Genomic DNA, 22,976 nt, shown 5'->3' on the forward strand with positions numbered 1-22,976 from the left:
CATAAATTATAAATTTATAATGATGTAACGAACAGATTAACTTTAGTAAAAAAAATCATAGGAATAACTTTTAATTATCATCATGTTGATAGAGAATTGAGTAGAAGTTGAGTTTTTTATATCTGTAGAGCAGGTAAAATAATTAATTTATTTTTAAAATCAAGATTTATTTAACTAAATTTTTTGGGGCTTTTTAAATTTTTTGATCACCATAAAGTTAAAATGATTAAATTAATTTTAAAAAATAATTTATTTAATTAGTGTCCGAGAGCTTTTCTATATTTTCATCCTTATTTTTCTTTTATTATAATCATGTTGCATGAAAAATAACTTAATATTTTAATAAATATAAAATATTATTTACAAAACCAAACTAGTTGACATATGCATTGCACGTGGCAAAGCATCTGCTACTTTGTTTTGTTCACATGGAACATGCAACAAAATCGGTTGGCCAAAGACGACCTCTCTCAATGTAGTCGAGATTGTCTTGGTGCCTATCTTTCCTTGAGCAACACGTGTAGTTTATCGACCTTGCACAAACAACCTTTTTTTTTTTATCTTTTCTCTTTAATTTTTATATGTATATATACATATAGACCTTCAAAACAACCCTTTTATTATAAACAGGGGTTACTTACTTCATAATATTTTATTTGGTTTGCTTTGATAATGTATGCAATTTCTTTTATTATGGTCGTATAACTTTTTATAACTGTATTAAAATCATTTTGATGAGCTGTTTTTCATGATGGAAGCAGTGTTCATAATGGAGAGATGTTGAGTCTTTAACAGATTTTTCTTTCTTCTTCTTCTAAGTATGATATTGGTAAATTATTTTTTATAATTGATTATTATCACTTTTTTGTTGATGTTTTTTAATCATGCTATTGAATTAATCAAGTTTATTGAATACAATCAAGTCAATGACAAGAATCTCTTTTTTTTTTTTTAATTTAGAAATGCTACTATTGTTTGAATATTAACCTTTATAATTTATTTATATTTATTTTTTACAGGATTATTATAATCTTATGATTCGAGTTATAAATTTAAGATGTTAGCCTAAATCAATCTCATGTGTTATCATTTTGATATTTTAAAAAATATTATTAAATATATCATTATATTAATACTTAAAAAATATTCTATTCAATATATATTATATTACAAAATATGTTAATAATATTTAAATATTTTTTATATATTAAAAAGAATTGTTCAACCTACGACACAACACGTATGAATGATGAAGTATCACTTAAAGTAACAAGATACAATTGGCGCGCATTAGAAGATGGGTCATAATAAAGTTTCTAAGGAATGGAAGTCAAATCCCATCACCCTTTACATGTAAATACAAAGCACATCTACGGATCATCAGCAATGGTGCTAATACAGTTTTCAACCAAGAAGCGAGAGGAAAGTTGAATATATCTTTATATATAGCAAAACATCCATGCGCTGAATGCTTTTTTTCTGAAAAGTGATGAACATCATCGACCATTGGAAATTGGTATTCTGTTGTTGGCCCCATGACAAATGAACCGAAAAAAGCAAGTTCTGTTCCTCAATATTTTCCCCATACAAAATTATTCCCTTGTAATTCAGCTTCTCATCTGAAGATCCCATTAAAGATTTGCTGTGCTAGCAGTATCGAGAGAGTGAAGTCCAGGTATAAAATTAGCTAGCTAACTAGCTAGGGAGAGGGCCACCAACAAAGCATCCACATGCATGCATGTCCCCCACTGATGATATGTAGTCACCTTTTTGTTGCTGTATTAACTATGAATAATTACCCAAGAACTAAATTAGCGTTTTCATAATCTTTTCCTTCTTCCCTGCCCTAGTCTTCATCGTACCCGAGTGCAGATTCCTTTAATGTACTCAGCATTAGCTCCGCAACAAGTTTACTTTCCCATCTGCGTTTTTATCAAGAAATCAACAAATTTTGCGCCTCGCAAATGAATGGCCCTCCTCAGAATAAATCTATGGAGCAGGTGTCCTTCTAAAATGGAAGTTCGAAGTTCAAACGTTTGCTACTCTCCAGGTGACTCCAATCAATGCTTTTATCCACCAACCAGCAGGCACTTAAAGGAGAGTTCGAAAAGCATTAGACTTTAGCTTTGCTTTGGTGGCCATAGATGATAGTGGATTACTTTTTATACAAAGGATCTCTTCTGAACCATAAATGTTCCTGATAGAATACAGTTTTATCAATAAAACTGCTTAACTTTCACCTCGGTTGCTTTCACACATGTAACCAGAGCCATTTTCAAGTAGAACATGAGTAGAAGTGAAGCCAAGTCCACTAGGAGCAATGGAGTAAACTATTCCTGACCAAGTAAAGTAAATACACTGACGAAAGATTCCAAATCCAAGAGATCTCCCTCGCCCAGATTCTAATTCTTCTCCTCTCCCTTTCTGCATCACAAATTTCCTTTCTATACATTTTCCCAAAACATTTGATTATTGTATGTGGTGGGACAACAATGTCTGTCTCTTTGGCTGCTGAGAGGACAGCAACTAAATGTATGTGCTTGAAAATAAGCCGTGAAAGAACGTAGGGTAGCTATTGTATTTTAAATTGCTTTATATTTTAAAATATATTAAAATAATATTTTTTATTTTTTAAAAATCATTTTTAATCTCAATATATCAAAATAATATAAAAATATAAAAAAAAAATTAAAAAGACACTTTCCAAACATAATACCACCCACGTGATATATCCCGCAAGTCACAGCAACCAATACGTGGACAGAGACTCTTCCGCTCATACCTGCCTGACTAGCGAAACCTTTTTGCCCTATCGGATTCTGCTTCCAGGCTATATATATTTTTAGTTAATTATAACCTAGTCCCTCTGGTTTATAATAATTAATTGATTAGTCCCTATAGTGTCAAGATATAATTAAATAATCCATCAACAAGCATTGACTTTACATGATTTAGCAGCCTTTCTTCTTCTGTTCTGCACGCTTCTCTTTCCTAGCAAAAGATTTCGATCGTGTCTACTTTTTTTATTTTTTATAAAGAGAGGAGAAAATAAAAAATAACAACTTAAAACTCATGATAGCTCTATGTTGCAAATATACGTAATCATGTAAAGTCAGAGTCAGTCGATGGATAATTTAACTATATTTTGATACTATATATATTAGTTGAATTTATGGCGTGACTGGATAAAATAGCTTGATTAATACAGTCGTTAACTGTATATAACTGTCATCAGCAACTATCCAACTAACCTCTTTGCCAATAATCTAAAGGCACCAGTGAACTTTCCGGGCGAAAAAGAGAGTCTAGGGGATCCACTTTTTTATGGATCAAACCTAGCCTTTACATCTAATCAGTATTTATCTATAATTCATAATTATATTGCAGAACAGGGACGATGCCGAAAATTTCTTTGATGAAGGCGGAAATAAACACAATGAAATATATATATATATAAAACTCTCAGAGATAAGTTAATTTTGATTGTTTTCATAAAAACAGAGTCAAGTTTGAATTGCTTATGAATTTCTCACCAAATCCATTACTTCTTTTTTTCTTTACTCGTAGTGTTCTTGCTTTGTTCCTCTCCAATTCTGCCGCCTGCTTTTAACCTTTTCCCTAATTCTGATTTTTTGTCTTTATATAGTTAGAAAGTTCCCAGTAATGTAGTAGTCTTCCCAAGACACGAGAAAACGAGTAGAAATGTTTTCTTACCTTGGATATCGAGCAGGACAATAGTTGCTTGAAGAATTTCTTTTTTAATTGACTTATATAATTATTTATTTGAAAAATAATATATTCCAAACACAGCCGTGTATGTCTTAATATCACTTCTTTATATAATTATTTATTTTCAATAGTAGTTATTTAGTGAAAGACAAAATACATGTCATGTGCAAATTAATTAATCTGACTAAAAGCTAATTAAATTTTTTTATATAAAAAACTAATAACCAATATATAAGATTTAAGATCTATTAGCTCAAAAAAAAATAGTAGTTGTTTAGTTAAAAAATACATGTCTTATACAAATTTATTAACATGAACAAAAATCAACCAAAAGTTTGCAAATATCTAATAGCCAATACATGGGATTTAAGATCTGATGGTAGAAAAAAGAAGAAAATAAAGAAGAAAATAAAGTGATGTGTAAGAGAAATAAATGAGAAAAGAAAAGGTGATGCTGTAAGAGAAATAAATGAGAAAAGAAAAGGAAAAAAAAATCACTGGGAACATGTTAATACTCTATTTTTAATATATTTATTATCGTTAGAAAGATTATTAACTAAATAATTTTAATCATTTTTTATAATACTATCAAATAAAATTATAATTAATTTTAAATTAATTTCAAATACAACCTTTAGCTAGTTACAGTATTATTTGATGGTCTTTTATGATGTAACTAAAATTATATTATTAACATTTTTATAATGGTATTGAATATATAGAAAACAAAGTATTTGTATGTTTATGAGGGTTTTTTTTTCCTCTCTCCTTCATTTCTCTTTTTTGCCATGTTTACTTCTCACTTTTTTTTTTCATTGGTTTTTTAATCTTATTTTTTAACTACTGGATTTTTATAAAATTTTAGGTTAATTTTTATATATATTAATTGATTTGAATAAAATATAAATTTTTAAAAACCACAATTCTATTTTATTTTTAATTATATTTAAAATATATTATTGAATGTAATATTTTTACAAAACTTTTAGAGAACTGTGTTAGAATAGTAGAAAACCTTTACAAGAATCAGAGCTGCAATAATTGTTTTTTCATGACTGTGGTAATTATGATTTTCTAACCGTAGGCCATCCACAGGATACAATGGTAGTAGCTGGGGATGTCAATGGAAGTGGAAGATGCACCATCGAGCTATATAGATATTTCCTGACTCTATATTCATCTTTATGCATGCCACAAATAAATTTTATCACACGGGCCTCTGTTAGTGCTCCAGGTCAATTTTTATTTAATAAAACATATAAACCATCAAAAAATAAAATAACTTTTATCCATCAAACAAAGTCAATGGGAATAATATTAGAAAAGAAATGCACATTATTTTAGATATATACCTGAAAATTACAGATACAATGTATACAAATATAGATGTAAAAGTACATAAAGGTAAAAGATATCAAAATAAATTCAATATTTTTACCTGCATTACCTCTATCTCATAAAACAAAAGTCTTCCCGTATTTATCTTCATCTAAATAAATGGCAGGCGGTATAATTATCATTTAAAGATTTATTTGAAAATATGGTTATAGTTGATTTTTAAAATATTTTTTTATTTAAAATATATTAAAATAATATTTTTTATTTTTTAAAAATAATTTTTAAAATCAACTTATCAAAATGATTTAAAAATATAAAAAAAATTAATTTGAAACAAATAAAAAATTAAAAAATATTAAAATATTTTTAAAACATAAAAACAAATAAATTTAAGTGATTATTCTTAACATCGAGGGCTCCCGTGTAAAGTGAAGGCCAATATTTATTTTTATTTATTTTTATTGACCAGGGAACACCTTGCTCTGAATTATTCTTAACATCGAGGGCTCCCCGTGTAAAGTGAAGGCCAATATTTTTTTTTATTGACCAGGGAACACCTTGCTCTGTGAACATCTCTTCCTGTTTTTACATAACTGAAGCCAATGTTTAGTTTTTATATTACGAGAAATTAAAATCAAAGATATCCTAACAGGGGACAAATTACTATAAACATTGGGTGCAAAACCGAACCCACACTAAACTTTAAAAAATTTATTTTCCAGCAAGAAAATAAATGGAAATTTCAAATTGTAATAGTGAAAACTCAATAAATTATAATATGGAGAAAATAAAATACTAAATAAATTAAATAAAAGGATTTTAGGTATTATAAATAAATAAAATTAAATAAAAGACAAGGTGTTATGGTATAATCAAATGAAAAAGAATTAAATGACAAAAATAAAAATAAAAAATAATGACAATCAATGTATAAATAAATAAAACCTAAATTATAAATACTTTAATTTTTCTCTTTATAGCCGAGAGTGTGGTGTGTGTGTATATATAATTTGGTAATTATGAATGTATATATATTATATATTTTAAATTTACAAGGTGAGACTCTCATAGTAATAACTGCACATTAAAAATAGAAGAGATTAGAATCTGAACGTGCAGTTTTAGTTATTTTTTAAAATATTTTTTATTTATAAATATATTAAAATAATATTTTTTATTTTTTAAAAATTATTTTAAATTTAAAAATACCAAAACATATTAATTTAATATAAAAAAAATTTAAAATTTTTTAAAACACAAAAATTAACAAGAATTTTAACTCGTGGAGTTAGAAGACGGGAGTATCGGAGGAGGGGTTCGAATAATGACCGCTGGCTAGCCAGGACGAGACCAGCGAGGAGAAAGGTCGGATGTGTTGGTATCTAGGGAAAAAGGAGCTGCTGAAAAGGGTTGCAAAAATGAACAAAGAAGGCACCAACAAAACGCTATGTCAATTCGATAACCTTTTTTCACCTCTCCCCCCACACAGACACGCTCGAGCGTGTTCAGGGTTTTGATCAGAGATCGTTTGCTTTGATATTCCACTCAGACCATGAAAGGTAAGTGTGCGGTAGTGGGTGCAACGATAATTCTCTCCGTCACTTTCAACCTTTTCAATTTTGAAGTGACCTCACTCCCCCCCTTTTCATACATTGACACGTAGATGCATATTGAGACTGCTTGCAACTGTAGTTGGAGGTCGAATTTGTCTCGTAACCATCTCAGTCTCGAAATTTAAACCAAAATTAGGTTTGAAGGTATTGTTAATATATTTTTTTAATATATTATAAAAATTAAATAATTACATGAGATATTAAAATATAATTTATATAATTTTTTTATATATATATATATTCTAAAAAAAACATGTTTCATATAATTCTTTAATACATAGTTCTGATAATATATTAAAAAATATTTAAAAATTTAAATTATTAAATAATATTTTAAAAATAAATTTATATTAGCCTGTGTTTAACTTGAAAATATATTAAATTTAGTTTTTTGAATTTTTTTAATAATTTTAAAGTGTGATGTTATAAATTATTTAATGTATTTAAGAAAAACAAGAGTATTTTTTTTCACGAATCAACCAATGATTAGCCTGCTCGATCTCGAGGTGTGAAAATTGATTTTCTTCATGATTTCGGAACTGATCAAGCGAACCCCTTTGCATCATTTGCAAGAGTTCATTACTCTCACTCATATTTAATTATTAGGTCAACTTGTCTATGTTTAATCACTTTGGGACACAATAATCTTCACTTTATGAAAAGTTAAGGTAGTTGTTGATGGAAATAGAAAGTTGACCCTCCCTTTTCTTAGGACAGGTGCACTGCACGGCTTGAGAGATGGTAAACATATCTATAGATTTATTATATCCATAAAATAATAATTAAAAGTCTAATAATTAAAAGAGTAAAGTGTAAATAAAACACAGTACGTATAGCCCTCAAGTACTATTCTCCGTCCGATCACTAGGTATCTCCGTCAGCCATATATATAGAATCAAAGCACCCAGCTTTTATCTCTGTTCAAGAACTCGACCTCAGCAGCCGGTGGGCTTTATTATCTAGTCTATTTTAAAAATATTTAAAAAAAAATTAAATTTTTTAATATTTTTAGATATTTTTGATATATTAAAAATTAAAATTTTTTATTTAAAATTAAAATTTTTAATATTTTTGATATATTAATTTTAAAAAATAAAAATATTATTTTAAATTTTTTTTAAATAAAAAAATACTTTAAAAAACTCCCTAAGCTGTTCCTAGATGTGTATTATAACCCAAACATTCGACTCGAGTCAAGCTGATGATCTAACTCATCACCGAGTCAACTTACTATCAGCACTTTTTTGAAAACTCAATGACTCCCTTCTCACTGTTTACGGGGAAAAAAAACCCCACCATGGCACCAAACAATTACACGTAAGCAGACAGTGACGTTGACTGTCACTGTTGGTCCACTCAAACTTAAGTGGACACAGCATCTCTTTCCCTCTCCGCGTAGCTAGCTAGCTAGCTAGCTTAATGTTATCAAACAAACACACAAACTCTCTCCCTCCTCCGATGAACACAGAAACAGAAAGATATTTAGATATACAGAATCTATGCTCCCCACCCCTCTCTTTCTATTACTGGGCTCCACTTCTCCCCTCCACCTCCACCACCACCACCTCGGTACCTCCTCCACCACCAACATCATCGTCGTCGTCATCATCATACCATCATATTTAAGTTTTTAACACCCTCTACCAAAACACCGAACTTATTCTTTCTCATTTCTTTCTTTATAAGCCTACTTTCTTTATCTTTCTCTTCTAATCTAGAGAAAATATACAAAACAACACAAAAAATATATATGAAAAAATAGACGTAACAAATTTTGTTTATCTTGTAACTATTTCTTACAGATTTTACCGGCCATGCCGACGCCGGTTACTACAGCAAGGCAATGCTTGACTGAAGAAGCAGCTCACGCTCTCGACGAGGCAGTGAACGTCGCACGCCGAAGAGGACATGGCCAGACCACGTCGCTTCATGCCGTCTCGGCTCTGTTATCACTCCCTTCGTCACCTCTACGTGAAGCGTGTGCGCGTGCGAGGAACTCTGCGTACTCACCGCGACTCCAATTCAAAGCGCTCGAGCTCTGCCTCGGGGTGTCACTCGACCGAGTGCCGACGAGTCAAATCGGTGATGACTCACCTGCTGTTTCGAACTCGCTCATGGCTGCTATTAAGCGTTCGCAAGCGAATCAGAGGAGACAGCCGGAGAATTTCAATCTGTATCATCAACTTCAACAGCAGCAGCAATCTTCTTCTTCGATTTCGTGTATTAAAGTGGAGCTTCAGAACCTGATTCTATCGATTCTGGATGATCCGGTTGTGAGCCGGGTTTTCGGTGAAGCGGGATTTCGGAGCTCGGAAATCAAGTTGGCTATTGTTAGACCGTTGCCTCAGGTTTTTAAATTCCCATCCTCACGTTTCAAGGGCCCGCCCTTGTTTTTATGCAATATATTATCAAGCGAGGATCCGTATTCGTCACCCTCGTGTCCGGGTCGGAGCGGTGTTTTTAGTTTTCCATTTTCGGGCGGTTCGTTCCTCAATAATAACAACAACAGTCATACTACTAATAGGGATGTTAATTGTCGGAGGATTGGTGAGGTTTTAGCGAGCAGCAGAGGGAGGAATCCTCTGCTTGTAGGTTCAAGTGCTTACGATACACTTGCAATTTTTAGTGAGATAGTAGAGAAAAGAAACGAGAATATCTTGCCTGTGGAGTTACGTGGGTTAAGTGTTATTTGCATTGAAAGCTATGTTAACAAGTTTATTACAAGTGACGATTTTGATAAAAAGAGAGTGGATTTGAGGTTTGAGGAGTTGGGTCAATTTGCGGAGAGGCATTTGGGACCTGGGTTGCTGGTGAATTTTGGTGACTTGAAGGCATTTGTCAGTGATGACAGTGATAATAATGGTTTGGGTGATGCAGCTAGTTATGTTATTGAGAAACTGACCAAGCTGTTGCAGCTATATGGAGGGAGGGTGTGGCTTATCGGTGCGGCGAGTTATGAGAACTATTCCAAGTTTGTTAGAAGATTTCCTTATACTGAAAAGGATTGGGATTTGCAGCTCTTGCCTATCACTTCTCTCCCGACTTCTTCCATGGCTGAATCTTACCCCAGGTCAAGGTAAAGTGGTGTTTCTTGCATTTTGGGACTCTGGTGTTTTTTTTAATAGTTTTTATAGACATACATGCATGCTTGCAAGGTTTTTTTTAAAAATGGTTTTTGAGTATAGAATTAGTTTTTATAGACAGCCCTTTTCTTTTTCTTTTTCTTTTTCAGTTTTTATTTTCTACTGAAAAATTTAAAAAAAAAACGTGTTTATTTATTTAAAAGAAGAAGAATTTTTCCACCAGAAAAATAAACACGATTACAACTATTTTTCATAAAAAATAAAAAATCCTTTTCAGTTTGTGTGAAATCTCTAATCATAGTTCATCCTGAAGGTCTTGTATTTTTAAGGAACTAAAAAAAACCTTCAAGTCCTTTGTGCGTGAGCATTTGGGACCTTCCTTATGTAGGTTGTATGCATGTGTATATGTTTCATTCTAACCTTCAATCATTTCTTGCCTCCTATTCTCACATTTTCATGTTTTTCCTGCTGTAATTGCAGCTTGATGGAGTCATTTGTTCCATTTGGCGGGTTCTTCTCCACACCTTCTGACTTGAATGGCCCTTTAAATACCCCATACCAATGTATGGCCCTTTGTCATCTATGCAATGAGAAGTGCAAACAAGAAATACTTTCTGTTTCAAAGGGAGGATTTGTCGGTTCAGTAGCAGACCATTACCAATCTAGCTTACCTTCTTGGCTGCAGATGGCTGAAATCGGCACTAACAAGGGACTGGATGCGAAGGTGTGTGTCGTTTTTATCTTCCAAATATGATACGCTTCCTTACTTGAACTGGAGTTGACTGTAATGTGGTTCGAGTATTTAAATGGAATAGATTGTGGCTGTACACCTCTGAATGGCTACAAGGCACATCATATTTAGTTAACCTTACTCTCGTCTGGCCTTATTGGAAATAGAATTTATGCATCGACAAAACGTCTATAATTTCAACAGGTATCATCTGATCTCAGGGGGCCTAATGATTGTAAGCCCAACTTCCTTGTTAGGAACCACAAACTTAACTAATTCTATGCTTTTGGTGCAAGTTTATGGTATACTGCATACGGTACTTTGTGTTTTGGACAAGAACTGGTTAAATGGAGGGGATATTGTCATAGCACATTTGATTTAACACACTGCATTAAATTATGATGAATTTTTTCCATGTCCATGTAAACACCAGTTTGTACCTTTTCAGTGCAGACCAGAGATGATGGAACGGTATTGAGTGCCAAAGTTGCAGGTCTGCAAAGGAAATGGGACGATATATGCCAGCGTCTTCATCACACCCAGCCAACTGGGTTAAACACTCATCTCCCTCAGTTTCCAACTGTTGCGGGCTTTCAGCTGGTTGAAGACAAAAAGGAAAATGCTGAAAATCCTAGAAGCACAAGTACGAGTGCACTGCCAAATGGAAGCAGATGTGTGAATGTAAGTTCATGCATTCCCTCTGACACACAAAAGACGCCGAGAAAGCAATTAGTTTTTCCTCTTCCTGTTGTTTATGAGGCTAAGAGTGACTGTATTCTATCCAAGCAACAGGAAAAACCTTCAAAAGAAGAAGATCTTGAGTCTGGTGGCCTCAGTTCTCCACATAATTTCTCCAATTCGAGCATGGTTGATGGTAGTCAAGCATCTCCAACATCCATGACTTCTGTGACCACAGATTTGGGCTTGAGAATAAGTTCCGTCCCTACTAGTAATGAACTGAAGAAAACCGTAAATCAAAACCACATGGAGTTTCCACAGGACCGATCAGGTTCCTTTTCAGCAAATGTTGATGTTGTGCATGGGAGTATGTCTGACCATTGGGCTCCATCATCATCATCATCTTCTTCTCCTGACTACGGTAGGCAGTTTGATCTCAGCAATGCCAAGATGCTCTTTAGAGCTGTCGTTGAAAGAGTTGGCTGGCAAGATGAAGCTATACGCGTTATTAGCCAAACAATAGCTCGCTGCAAGGCAAGAAATGAGAAACGACAGGGGGCAAGTCTCAGAGGGGATATATGGTTCAGTTTCTGTGGACCTGATAGGCGCGGGAAAAAGAAAATTGCTTCTGCCCTTGCAGAAATCATATATGGAAGTAGGGAGAACTTTATTTCTGCAGATTTAAGTGCTCAAGATGGGATGATCCATACCCACATGGTCTTTGACCACCCAGAGGTGAATGGCTACACTGTAAAGTTAAGGGGGAAGACTGTGGTTGATTTTGTTGCCGGGGAGCTGTGCAAGAAACCCTTGTCTATTGTGTTTCTTGAAAATATAGACAAGGCTGATGTGCAGGCTCAAAAGAGCTTGTCACATGCTATTCAGACTGGTAAATTCGCAGATTCTCATGGGAGAGAAATTGGAATCAGCAATGCAATATTCGTGACAACTTCAACATTGACGGAGGATAAAGCTTGCTCTTCTAGTAATGAGTTCTCCACCTATTCCGAGGAGAGAATATCAAGAGTCAAGGACTGGCCAGTGAAGATATTAATTGAACAAGCTCTTGGTGACGAAGTAGGCAAAATGGTTGCTCCATTCACACTGAGAAAAGGCGTCTCTGGTTCTATCTTTTTGAATAAAAGAAAGCTGGTTGGGGCAAATCAAAATCTAGACAGACAAGAAATCAAAGAGATGGTGAAACGAGCTCACAAGACGTCAGCTAGGAATCTAGATCTGAACCTTCCTGCAGAAGAGAATGATGTGCTAGACACTGACGATGGAAGCCCTGATAATGATCATGCACCTGACAACTCCAAGGCTTGGTTGCAAGATTTTCTTGAAAAAATTGACGCAAGAGTGTTTTTCAAGCCTTTTGATTTTGATGCTCTTGCTGAAAGAATATTGAATGAAGTTAATGGGTGCTTCCACAAGATTGTAGGTTCGGAATGCTTGCTAGATATTGATCCAAAAGTCACGGAGCAGTTACTCGCAGCTGCCTATTTATCTGATCGGAAGAGAGTGGTTGAGGACTGGGTGGAGCAAGTTCTTGGTTGGGGATTTGTTGAGGTTTCGAGAAGGTACAAACTGAAAGCAAATTCCATTGTGAAACTTGTTGCCTGCAAGGGCTTGTTTGTAGAAGAGCGCATGTCAGGAGATCACCTTCCAACAAAAATTATAATCAACTGATGCCTTAAAAAAGGGCAATTCCTGTGTTTTTTAATGTGTAATTTAGCATTTAGGATCAAGTAGCTCTTGTTTATCCTCTTGATCCCATCAATTCTAGCGGGTTTTGCAGGATAGTTACGTGTAGTTGCGTACTAATTATAATCTGCATGTAGTGCTTTGGTGATGTGTCACCTGCTTGTTAAATACATAGTTATATGTCTTCATTGCTTTGATTCCTGCAGCTGATGTACAATTTTGTTGATTTCCGACTAGGTTTGTGGTCTCTTAGCAGATCTAACCTACATAGGAACTTTTTGTTCAAGATTCTTGAATGCAACTTCAATTGTGTAAATGTGTTGGCTTGCTGTTTCAAGACAGAAAGGACAGAATATTGGGATAAAAATCCGTTTAATAGCAGAGAGAGAGGGAGAGGGAGGGAGGGACGAGAACAAAAACTAAATTTCATCTGTCTTCGAGTCAGAAATTGAACCAATTTAGGTTTCTCCAAGAAAGAGTATAAGAGGGACATGTTCTAGAGATATAAATAATATTTTAAAAAAAAATGTTTGAGCTTAAAATTTCTATTTCTATCTCCAACTTAAATCTAAACCATTAATTTTAAAAAACTTAATTTCCACCATTTAATTTGAAAAAACTCGAATTTAAAAGCAAAAAACCATAAAAATAAGATAAATATAATTTTTTCGTTGTCGCGAGAGGAGATGAGCGCCGAACACGCATTGTCTACGCTCATCTTTCTTGCCCAAGGGCCGCCCAATCCCGGCACACCTAGGAGTGGTTCCAAGCCCGGATCTGCTTCTCTTTCCTATATCCATTCCAATTTCTTTACCATGCATATATTTTTAACATTTCCCTTATATTTTTTTATAATAAGACTTCATTTATCTGCCAGTCAAGAAAATTTAATAAAATTAACCAACTAAGGTAGATTATGAATTTTTCCTGATATATATCAATAAAAAAATGAATTAACCAAATTAAATTACAATTTATTAGATAAAATATTTTTTTTATAAAGTTACATTAAAAAATAATAAATAAATTATGAAACCAAGAAGTTTTTCAAGATTTAAATAAAAAATTAAGTAATTATAGAATTAACAATTTATTTTTAGTGTTATGTGAATTGAAACGAATATTATTATTAACAAATTATTAAATAATTAGCATGCATAATTAGTAAATGAAAAAAAATCTATTGTTTAAAAAAAAAGATTTTCTACATTCTGTATTATGTTATACACTATCAGTCAAATATGATACTACAGGAACACAATCTGTTTGGATATCATCGGAAAATACAATTGTGTTATGGGGCAGGACGAAACTCTGTTGTAAATAAGAGAGGTGGAATTAACTCCATCTTTGCCATGAAATCTGCCCTTTTATTTCCTTCTCGCAAATTGCATCGCAGAGCTATGACAATCTCAGCCGAGAAGCTACTTGATCGTAACAATGACAGGGAAATGAGGATGGACATTAGAACTCAGCTCCTGAATGCCCTTCAAGGAATCCCGTAAATCTATTCCTGCCACCACTGTTTTATATTTGATGATGTTTCAAAAATCGTAGCATAGAAACAAGGTTTTTGGTTTGGATAATCAATTAAATAATTAATTTTAGTAATTTTATTTATTTTTTCTAGTGAATAGGATTGATAGCTTGTTTTTAATGTTTAATAAATTAAGATGGATTGTGGTTATATTATTTATAAGAGATATTTTTTTGATAAAATTAAATACTTGCTAATACTTAAATAAATATCTTTTAAAATAACAAAATATAACAATATTTTAGAAAGAAATTATATATATATATATATATATATATATAAAGATTATGAATCTTTGTTATGAAAATTTTATAATATATTTATAGTTAATAAATCTTGTTTTTTTATGTAAATGAGAGGCTAAAGTATAATTTTATATTTGTAATATTTTGAATTGTATTATAAATTGTATTCCATTTATTTTATCTAGTTGGTCATTTGGTGAAGGATAAACTTTGATTAATTAAGCATATTTTTTTAGAAATAATTCTTTTATAATTTTATATAAAAATATATAAAACTGATGAGGTTAAACTCAATCATCTTTTAATATCCAATCCACCATGACTGATGCTTGACACACTATTTAATCCAATCATAGTTAAATTTGACATTGCTCGGGTCGTGGCACACTACTAAACTAATTATAGTTAGGTATGACTTTAATTAGAGTGAACGCATTAGACCTAAACGTAATGTGCTGACGTATACCAGCTCAAATACTCACAAGGAGACCTGTTAACCGATCCAATAAGAAAGGAACAACAAATTAAACCCATGGGATTGAAAGTCCGGAGTCCAAGTTCTAATACTACGGCCCAATATAACAAAATCTCCAGCAGTCCATTTTCACCAAAACCAGCCCAAAGCCCAGTCTTGTTAGTGAGAAAGGAAATCCTGGCCTGCCAAAACTCACACAAACCCAAAAGACATACAAACGTCCTCTTTCTCATTCTTCTCTGTCTTCAGTCTTAGCCTCGGTCTCGATGCAAAACACAACGACAGCAACAACCTTTACCATCAGTGGTGTCCTGTGCACACACTAACCTACCAAATTACCCTATCCATCAACAATAATCAAATTAACATCATCAATTAACTTATGTATGGCTTCCATACTCACAAGCCCTCGCACTGTAGAAGAGATCTTCAAAGATTACAGCGCTCGTCGCTCTGCCCTCGTTCGTGCTCTCACTATCGGTATCCCGATTTCAAATCCCTAAATTTCTTAATTCATTCAATTAATCTTCTTCGCATGCATGTGTATAATGTGGGTTTCTTTTTACTTGTGTTTATGTTGTTGCTGTTGTTGTCTTTATCAGAAGCCGATGAAGTTTACATTCAATGCGATCCAGGTTTGTTTCTTGCCTTCTTTTTTAAGCTCAACGTTGACCTAACAAACAAAACAAAACAAATTCAATAATTTTTTAGTTTCCTTTCCTTTTAGGATTCTACTGTTGTTGTTATTAATCTTTTCATTATTTGTGATTTTTTTCTTGGATTTTTCATTAATGTTTGTTTTAACCAACGGAAATTGACCTTGTACAATGGATTTTAGAAAAAGAAAATCTGTGCTTGTATGGACATCCAACTGAGTCCTGGGAGGTGACTCTGCCAGCTGAGGAAGTTCCCCCGGAGCTCCCTGAGCCTGCTTTGGGCATTAATTTTGCCAGGGACGGTATGAGTCGTAAAGATTGGCTTTCTCTTGTGGCTGTCCATAGTGACTGTTGGTTGCTTTCCATGGCATTCTACTTTGGTGCACGACTTAATCGCAATGACAGGTATGTTGTTCATTCTAATTTTGTTTGTTGATTCCTGCCTACATTTGTTCACAAATAGGTGGTGGAATCTTAGGTTCTTAATGCTCCGCATTTCAGAGGTTCCATTTGTACTTGCACTGATTTTCATGTGATGCCAATTGCTTTATTGGTTTACTTAACTTGGTATTCTGATTCATGAATTCTGTTTTGTATAATTTATGTGAAAAAGCCAACTATTCATTGTGGCCAAGATTTTTTTGGGCAAGGGTATAAAAGAAACAAAATTCTGGGAAGCTAATATGTTTTAAGACGTGAAATCGTGTGAAGAAATATTGTGCTACACTCCATGACCACTTAAATGGTGCTTGTGAGAGTTTTAAGAAAACTCAGTCAAAGGAAATGTTCTGTTACCCAACATGATTGGTGCTTTTGAGAGGATGGCAAGAAATTTTCATTTGCTGATAGTAATATTTCTAAATAAATAAAATGCGCAATCATTCTGGACTTCACAGACATCTCAGCTAGCTCAGTAGCGTTGCTGTGTAATGTTGCTTTTTATCAGAATTCAACAACTTTTCACAGTTAGGTGAAATGTCAACATTTTGAACCTGTTAATGCATTTTGAGCACATAGAGTAGTTTGAATGATAGCTTTCTTAAGTTCATGAACATTGTTATCATATTTAAAATAGAAAATTGCAGTTTTAGATATAGCAGGAAAAAGTAATATTCATGTTGTTAGCTAAATTCACCTTATCTAAAAGGCATGCTTCCCGTGTTTATGTTGTTAAGAGGAATGAAATAGATGAAAAGGGGACTTGATGTATAAAGTTAACGCTGTTAAGAGGAATGTAATAGATGAAAAGGGGACTTGATAGTATAAAGTTAGCTGCTGTTAAGAGGAATGTAATAGATGAAAAGGGGACTTGATAGGATAAAGTTAACATGTTTGTAAATGTAAAGAGACAAATATTTCTCATTTCACTTGTTTTCCCTCATTAATCTTCAACAAACAAGATTGCTATTGAATTGGTCTATGCGGTTTTTCTTTTGTGTGTGAGCTTGTTCACGTACCCCAAGACTTGTTTGCTCATTTGCTGCAACATCACATTGAGTTATCTTCTCAAGTGGTCTGCATTTTTTCTTTTTGAATAGGCATATGGTTGAGGATTTTTCTATGTTGATGTAGAAGAAAAAAGACATTTGGCTAGTTAGGGTAACAATACATTGTGCTTGTTGAAATAAAACTGGCCCCTACAGCGACGTAAGATTGCTATTGAATTGGTCTATGCGGTTTTTCTTTTGTGTGTGAGCTTGTTCACGTACCCCAAGACTTGTTTGCTCATTTGCTGCAACATCACATTGAGTTATCTTCTCAAGTGGTCTGCATTTTTTCTTTTTGAATAGGCATATGGTTGAGGATTTTTCTATGTTGATGTAGAAGAAAAAAGACATTTGGTTAGTTAGGGTAACAATACATTGTGCTTGTTGAAATAAAACTGGCCCCTACAGCGACGTAAAAAAAAACTAACTAAATGAAGCAAAATTATATTTGAATTATTTGAATCTTGAGAATCAACTCCTTTGACTAAAGACAGTCCTGTTGTTCAACTACTTAATTTGTTGTCTTGTCTTAACTGAAGGTGTGTCGCATTGTGAAACCTCCTGTAGTTATATGTGTTGTGGTAGAATAGTTGCTTCATGGAATATTGATGTGAAGTGAATTTGAGGAAGGATGTAGGTCCAGTATCAACTTTCCCAGTATATTCATCCCTTACATTATGATACTTGATCTTCGGTAGATATTGCTTTCTCTCACCACTCTGTTTGTTGTTTTAGTTGCATTGGTCAATGAAGAATGGTTGAATGGTGATGTGGCACACCATGCCACTAACATGTAGTTTTGAGAAAAGCATCTTCTACGAAATTTGTTTTGCTTTGTGCACAAGTTATAAAAGTGACGATGCCTTGCACCCTATGGAAGACTGGTGAAGTATTGTCCATCATCAGTCACACCTCCGTACTTCGTGACACCATGTATAACATAGATAGAAACCAAGTTCTCAACAAGTAAACCTCCAAGGTTATAGCCCTATACTGTAGAGAAATTAATAGAGAAAAACTGTAATATATTCTGAAATGTTTTTAATTCAGTCATCTAATAAAAAAAAAAAATATCACACAATGTTTTTAATTCAGTCATCTAATAAAATAATAAAAAAAATATCACGCCAATTGTTTATATAGAGGTAAAAACTGGTCTAACCAAAATAATCTAAAGCTAAGTTGGAAAAACAATAAGAATCTGGGATTAACTAGGAAAATAATTAAAACAACGAAAACAATAATTTCATCGCCTAATTTGAGGGCCATCCCGACCTTGGCTAGCTGACCCCTATAGAACTGTGCTCTTGAATCTTGTGATCAAATTTGAGCTTGATCCAATGATCATATTTAAAGTTATGGTTGTTTTTGTCAGATTATGTGTTTGATGTGTTCTTCGTAGACTTTGCCTTATTTATCTGGTCTATAAACTCATCCGCAACATGTTCCACATCATTCAGTAAGGAATTAATCTTAATTGCTTGAGAGGGAATTTTGACCTTTTGGGTTTGCAGCTTCTTGTTTTCATATTTTGGTATCAAAGTTAGCTGTTTTGCCATTATGGAGAAGCACTCTAGCAGTGCCTGTAAGCACTTAGGTGTAATTTTTCCTTCTTTTTATCCTTGATTTTTTTTTTTTAGTGCCTGTAAGCACTTAGGTGTAATTTTTTTTTTAAATGAAACACCTGAGAGAATGGGCTGGGCTTCTAATGTCTTCAACATCATTGCTTGTTATTTTGTTAATTAAGTGTATCTTCTTTTCAATATTTGTGCTTGGGAATGGTCAGAAGTTTGTTGGATTGTGCCTGACTCTACTATGGCTCAAATGAATTAGAATGCTAATCTGGTCTTTGGGACCTGCCTGGGATTTAGATATGAATATGATCGCAGGCATGCATGGGACAAAGTGAACAACAGATTTAAACCAGGTTGCACCTGTCTTATCTTTTCCATGTTCAAGTTTACCTCTTTGTTAGAATGGCGATATCTTGGGTTCTTGACCTGCGAGGATGTAAATACCATCATAGAAATATTTGCAATAAAGTTAACTTAAAACTGGACAACTTGGATCTCCTTGGGAGTGCACATGTATCCGCAATGCAATTGTTTTATGATCCCCCAGACCTTGATGATAACCCAGATCTTGCTTTCTGCTGGCTGCAATTTCCATCTGCTTCTAGAATAGCATATGGCTAGTAGTTTTGAAGAATCTTATTAGCTGGATACTGTATTGATTGATAATCTTGCATTCCTGTTCTCTTCATGCACCTGTCTCAATTTGTTTTGCACAAGGTGTCCAACACTAAATACTTTATGTTTCTGATATGATTTCCTTTTCCTTGTTGTGTGCTGATGTATTGAACCTTTGATTTCAATATTGACATTTCACAGTAGCATAATTTAGTGGTTATGTGCCTCCCCCTCCCCTCTCAGGAAGCGATTGTTTAGCATGATAAATGATCTGCCCACCCTCTTTGAAATTGTAACTGGGAGGAAACCTGTAGAAGACAAACCCAGTGCGGAAAGTGGCAGCAAATCCAGGAATAACACAAAGGTGAACATGTTTTTGTCTCTAATTATCAATTTTAAACTCATAAATGCATTTGTTTTGTTTGACTAGTTTTGGATCTTTAACCAACCTATTATATTGCAGAGATCAATAGATGGACAGGCGAGAAGTAATTTCAAGTTAAGTTATGTGGAGGATGAAGACGAGCATGGAGACACCATTTGTGGGAGCTGTGCAGGGAACTACAATGCCGATGAGTTTTGGATTGGTTGTGACATCTGTGAACGATGGTACCATGGAAAATGTGTGAAGATAACACCAGCAAAAGCAGAAAGTATCAAGCAGTACAAATGCCCTTCTTGCAGCACAAAGAAGTCTAGGCACTAACAGACAGCAAAGCTTTCGAGGGATCTACCTCATTATTGCTCACTGATGTTGTTCCAAAGCACGATAGTTTTTTCTTTTATTGCTTAAAAAAAAGGTGTTAAGGTTCCATCTGGGGATCACAGTGCTTATCTAAGTGGATGTTGTTTTAACTAAAAAGGTGTTAAGGTTCCATCTGGGGATTACAGTGCTTATCTAAGTGAATGTTGTTTTAACTATGGGGTCTTCACACCGAGAAATTCTTGTCTTAGATTTTGGTTAACGATAGTTTATGGAGTATGTGATTAAATATTAATGGTGCCAATATCGAATTGCAGGAGGCTATCTCCGAAGAATTTCCCTAGGACAGCCACGGTTCGATACAGTTGTAGATCCTAGCTATGCTGTGAGTCACGTCTGCAAGGGAATTGTGGAGCCCATCGCGTGTGATTTGCATGTATAACTAGGATTTGGGACTGCATGCAATCGTGGCTATGTGTGGCACGGTCCATTAATGAACTTCGGCAGATGGATCTTGTAGTATAAAGGTTCAAACCTGGAGATATCTCATTCCGTGTCTCTGGCAGAGCTTTTTTTTTTTTTGTTGTCATGACGAGTCAGCTGCTTCCAACACGAGTCAATCGAGTTGGATATTTGTATTTTGGGCTCGTAAGGTAAGCCCGTCTGTGCAAAATGGTCCTCTCTAATCCTGGATGCCATGCGCCGCCCTCGAGTTCTCTTGACAGTAGCTGATTAATCAATGCCTTTCCTTTTTTATGAACGAGTTAATTTCATTATCGATGGAAAAAAAAAAGAAAGAAAGAAAGAAGAGGACAATGGGAGTTAATCCCTGTTGAAATGAAGGATTCAAACAGACCACGGTTAATAAAAGGCAGTCTGATACCGTCTCTTTTTATTAAGGGGAACAGAAAAATATGTCAACCTCAATCATTAAGCAAATCTCAAACAGCAAACAGAAGAGGTTGTCTAACATCAACTTTACAAAAAGGGAAACCATAAAATCTATTTCTATTTTCGAACAGAAACACAGTAGATTGAGCTATGCAGTTCGGAGAAGATCAATGATTAATATACAGTCTAGCATTTCTTCCATCCATGAAAAACTGATGCCTGCACACCAAGAGATTCATGAGGATTCCAGTTTCCAAAATCTAAGTTTTCTTCTGTAAGCTCTGTTTATACCAGGCAAATTCTTGATCCCAACTGACTTGTTGATGTTACATTTCAAGTTCGTATTTCTTTGAAAAAATGGCTAATCAAAGAACAAGTGATATCTGCTTTTGTTTGCTTGCTCGCAGAGAAGACCGCCGCCCATGTTGCAAGTCAAGCACGTTCATGTCGCTATTTATTAATTATTAAAGCAGCGTTTTTCAACAGATAAACCAGGTAGAGGTTATATGCTGAATTAAAAAAAAATGAAGATGATGGTCTTAGTTATGAATATACAGTAGATGATTGATCTCGTCAAATGACGCGGTTGGAACAGCATCTCTTTTCCTCTTCAGTTTTGTTTGAAGGTGTGTTGTGGTGGGATGGAACTGGAACAGATAAATGAGCCAGCAATTTGAGGTTTTTGAAATTTATTTTTTAACGGAAACCCCTCTAATGTCACGAAGCTTTTCTCCTTATTCCTCCGATATTATGTTCCACGCAGGGGGAGGCAGTGGAGAGAAAAGGTGAGCCTTGTTTTAGCCCCCAACGTTTTACCTGATTGCCAATCTCATCCTTAAGTAATTGCTTTTATCAGCATTTCTCAGTTGGGCTCTTTCTTTCTACACCGTTTCGTAACGAAAAACGTCAAATTATCTTGAAAAGGGGTATTTAATGAAGAACATTAATGGACATGGAAATGTTTGATGTTTTAGGGACACTACAGAGAAAACATTTAGCTTGGAGATCCAATTCAGAGCTGGTGAATGGATTGGGAACTAATCGAGGATTCTCTAAAGATAAGGAAAGCTTGAAAGATATTTTTAAGACTTTGTAAAATGTCCCAGAGCAACTAAGAAAATCAAAGTTGGAAGGAGACTGAAGGGTTATTTTTTTTTTTTAGCATGTTTTTTTTTTTTAAATATTGGTGATTACTTAAAACTTTTTTTTATTAAAATAACACAGTTAATACATGTATGTCATGGTTGTAAAACATAATTTTTATAATTTATAGCTATTTAATTTCGGTGTTTTTTTAAAGTTTTTTTTATTTGTTTAATATTTTTTATTAGATGTCATTATTTTATCATTTTATAAATATTTTAATTAGTTGTGTAGTCTTTTTCTAAATAAAATATCATGCAAAGAACTTATTTATGATTGTAATAACAATAACTTGTTAAAGTATTTTTTTATTTAGAAAAATATTAAAATAATTTTTTTTATTTTTTAAAAATTATTTTTAATATTAGCACATCAAAACAATTTAAAAAATATATAAAAAAATTATTTTAAATAAAAAAAAATTATTTTTTTTTAAAAATCGCATCATGAAACACCCTCAAAAGATTATACAATAAAGTTTCAGGTGACGTTTTATCATAGGAAAGGGATCGCTAACACGGAAAAACAAATAATTGGTACCGTGCTTGTTGGCTATAATCAAGGCCAATTCTAATAGTTTATTCACCGTCTACTCTCCTCTGATCGTGCCCTCCTAACCACCGCCTACAGAAAATAAACGTGCCAGGTCTTTTTAGCACGTGGAATCTGAGTCCACCTCTCTCTTGTGCATGATCACGCAAACACAGTAACAGTTGCCCTACTTTGATAGTAACAATCACACACAGTAGTAAACTATTGACGAGCTTTTTGTTAC

At 33.8% G+C, this 22,976-nt stretch overlaps 2 protein-coding genes across 3 annotated transcripts; both read left to right on the forward strand.

Annotated features, from left to right (window-relative positions):
- Nucleotides 1–8,078: 8,078 nt before the first annotated feature.
- On the forward strand, nt 8,079–13,076 carry LOC105141721 (uncharacterized). Its single transcript, XM_011049088.1, has 3 exons — nt 8,079–9,756; nt 10,244–10,487; nt 10,947–13,076. Exons 1-3 carry the CDS (start codon nt 8,495–8,497, stop codon nt 12,858–12,860), a joined length of 3,420 nt encoding a protein of 1,139 aa, XP_011047390.1. The 5' UTR covers nt 8,079–8,494; the 3' UTR covers nt 12,861–13,076.
- Nucleotides 13,077–15,360: 2,284 nt separating this feature from the next.
- Nucleotides 15,361–20,468, forward strand: LOC105141798 (PHD finger protein ALFIN-LIKE 2-like). Of its 2 annotated transcripts, XR_845469.1 has the most exons (6): nt 15,361–15,612; nt 15,735–15,767; nt 15,971–16,193; nt 19,708–19,828; nt 19,928–20,264; nt 20,328–20,468. XR_845469.1 is itself a non-coding variant. In XM_011049195.1 (5 exons), the coding sequence occupies exons 1-5, from the start codon at nt 15,519–15,521 to the stop codon at nt 20,168–20,170; spliced, it is 714 nt and encodes a 237-aa protein (XP_011047497.1). In that variant the 5' UTR covers nt 15,361–15,518; the 3' UTR covers nt 20,171–20,326. The 2 variants fall into 2 exon arrangements, 1 of the variants encoding a protein (XP_011047497.1); XM_011049195.1 differs by lacking the exon at nt 20,328–20,468 and having other exon boundaries at nt 19,928–20,326.
- The last annotated feature ends 2,508 nt before the right edge of the window (nt 20,469–22,976 follow it).

The sequence above is a fragment of the Populus euphratica genome, unplaced genomic scaffold, assembly GCF_000495115.2.
Source record: "Populus euphratica unplaced genomic scaffold, PopEup_1.0 scaffold1.1, whole genome shotgun sequence".
Lineage (NCBI taxonomy): Eukaryota > Viridiplantae > Streptophyta > Magnoliopsida > Malpighiales > Salicaceae > Populus > Populus euphratica.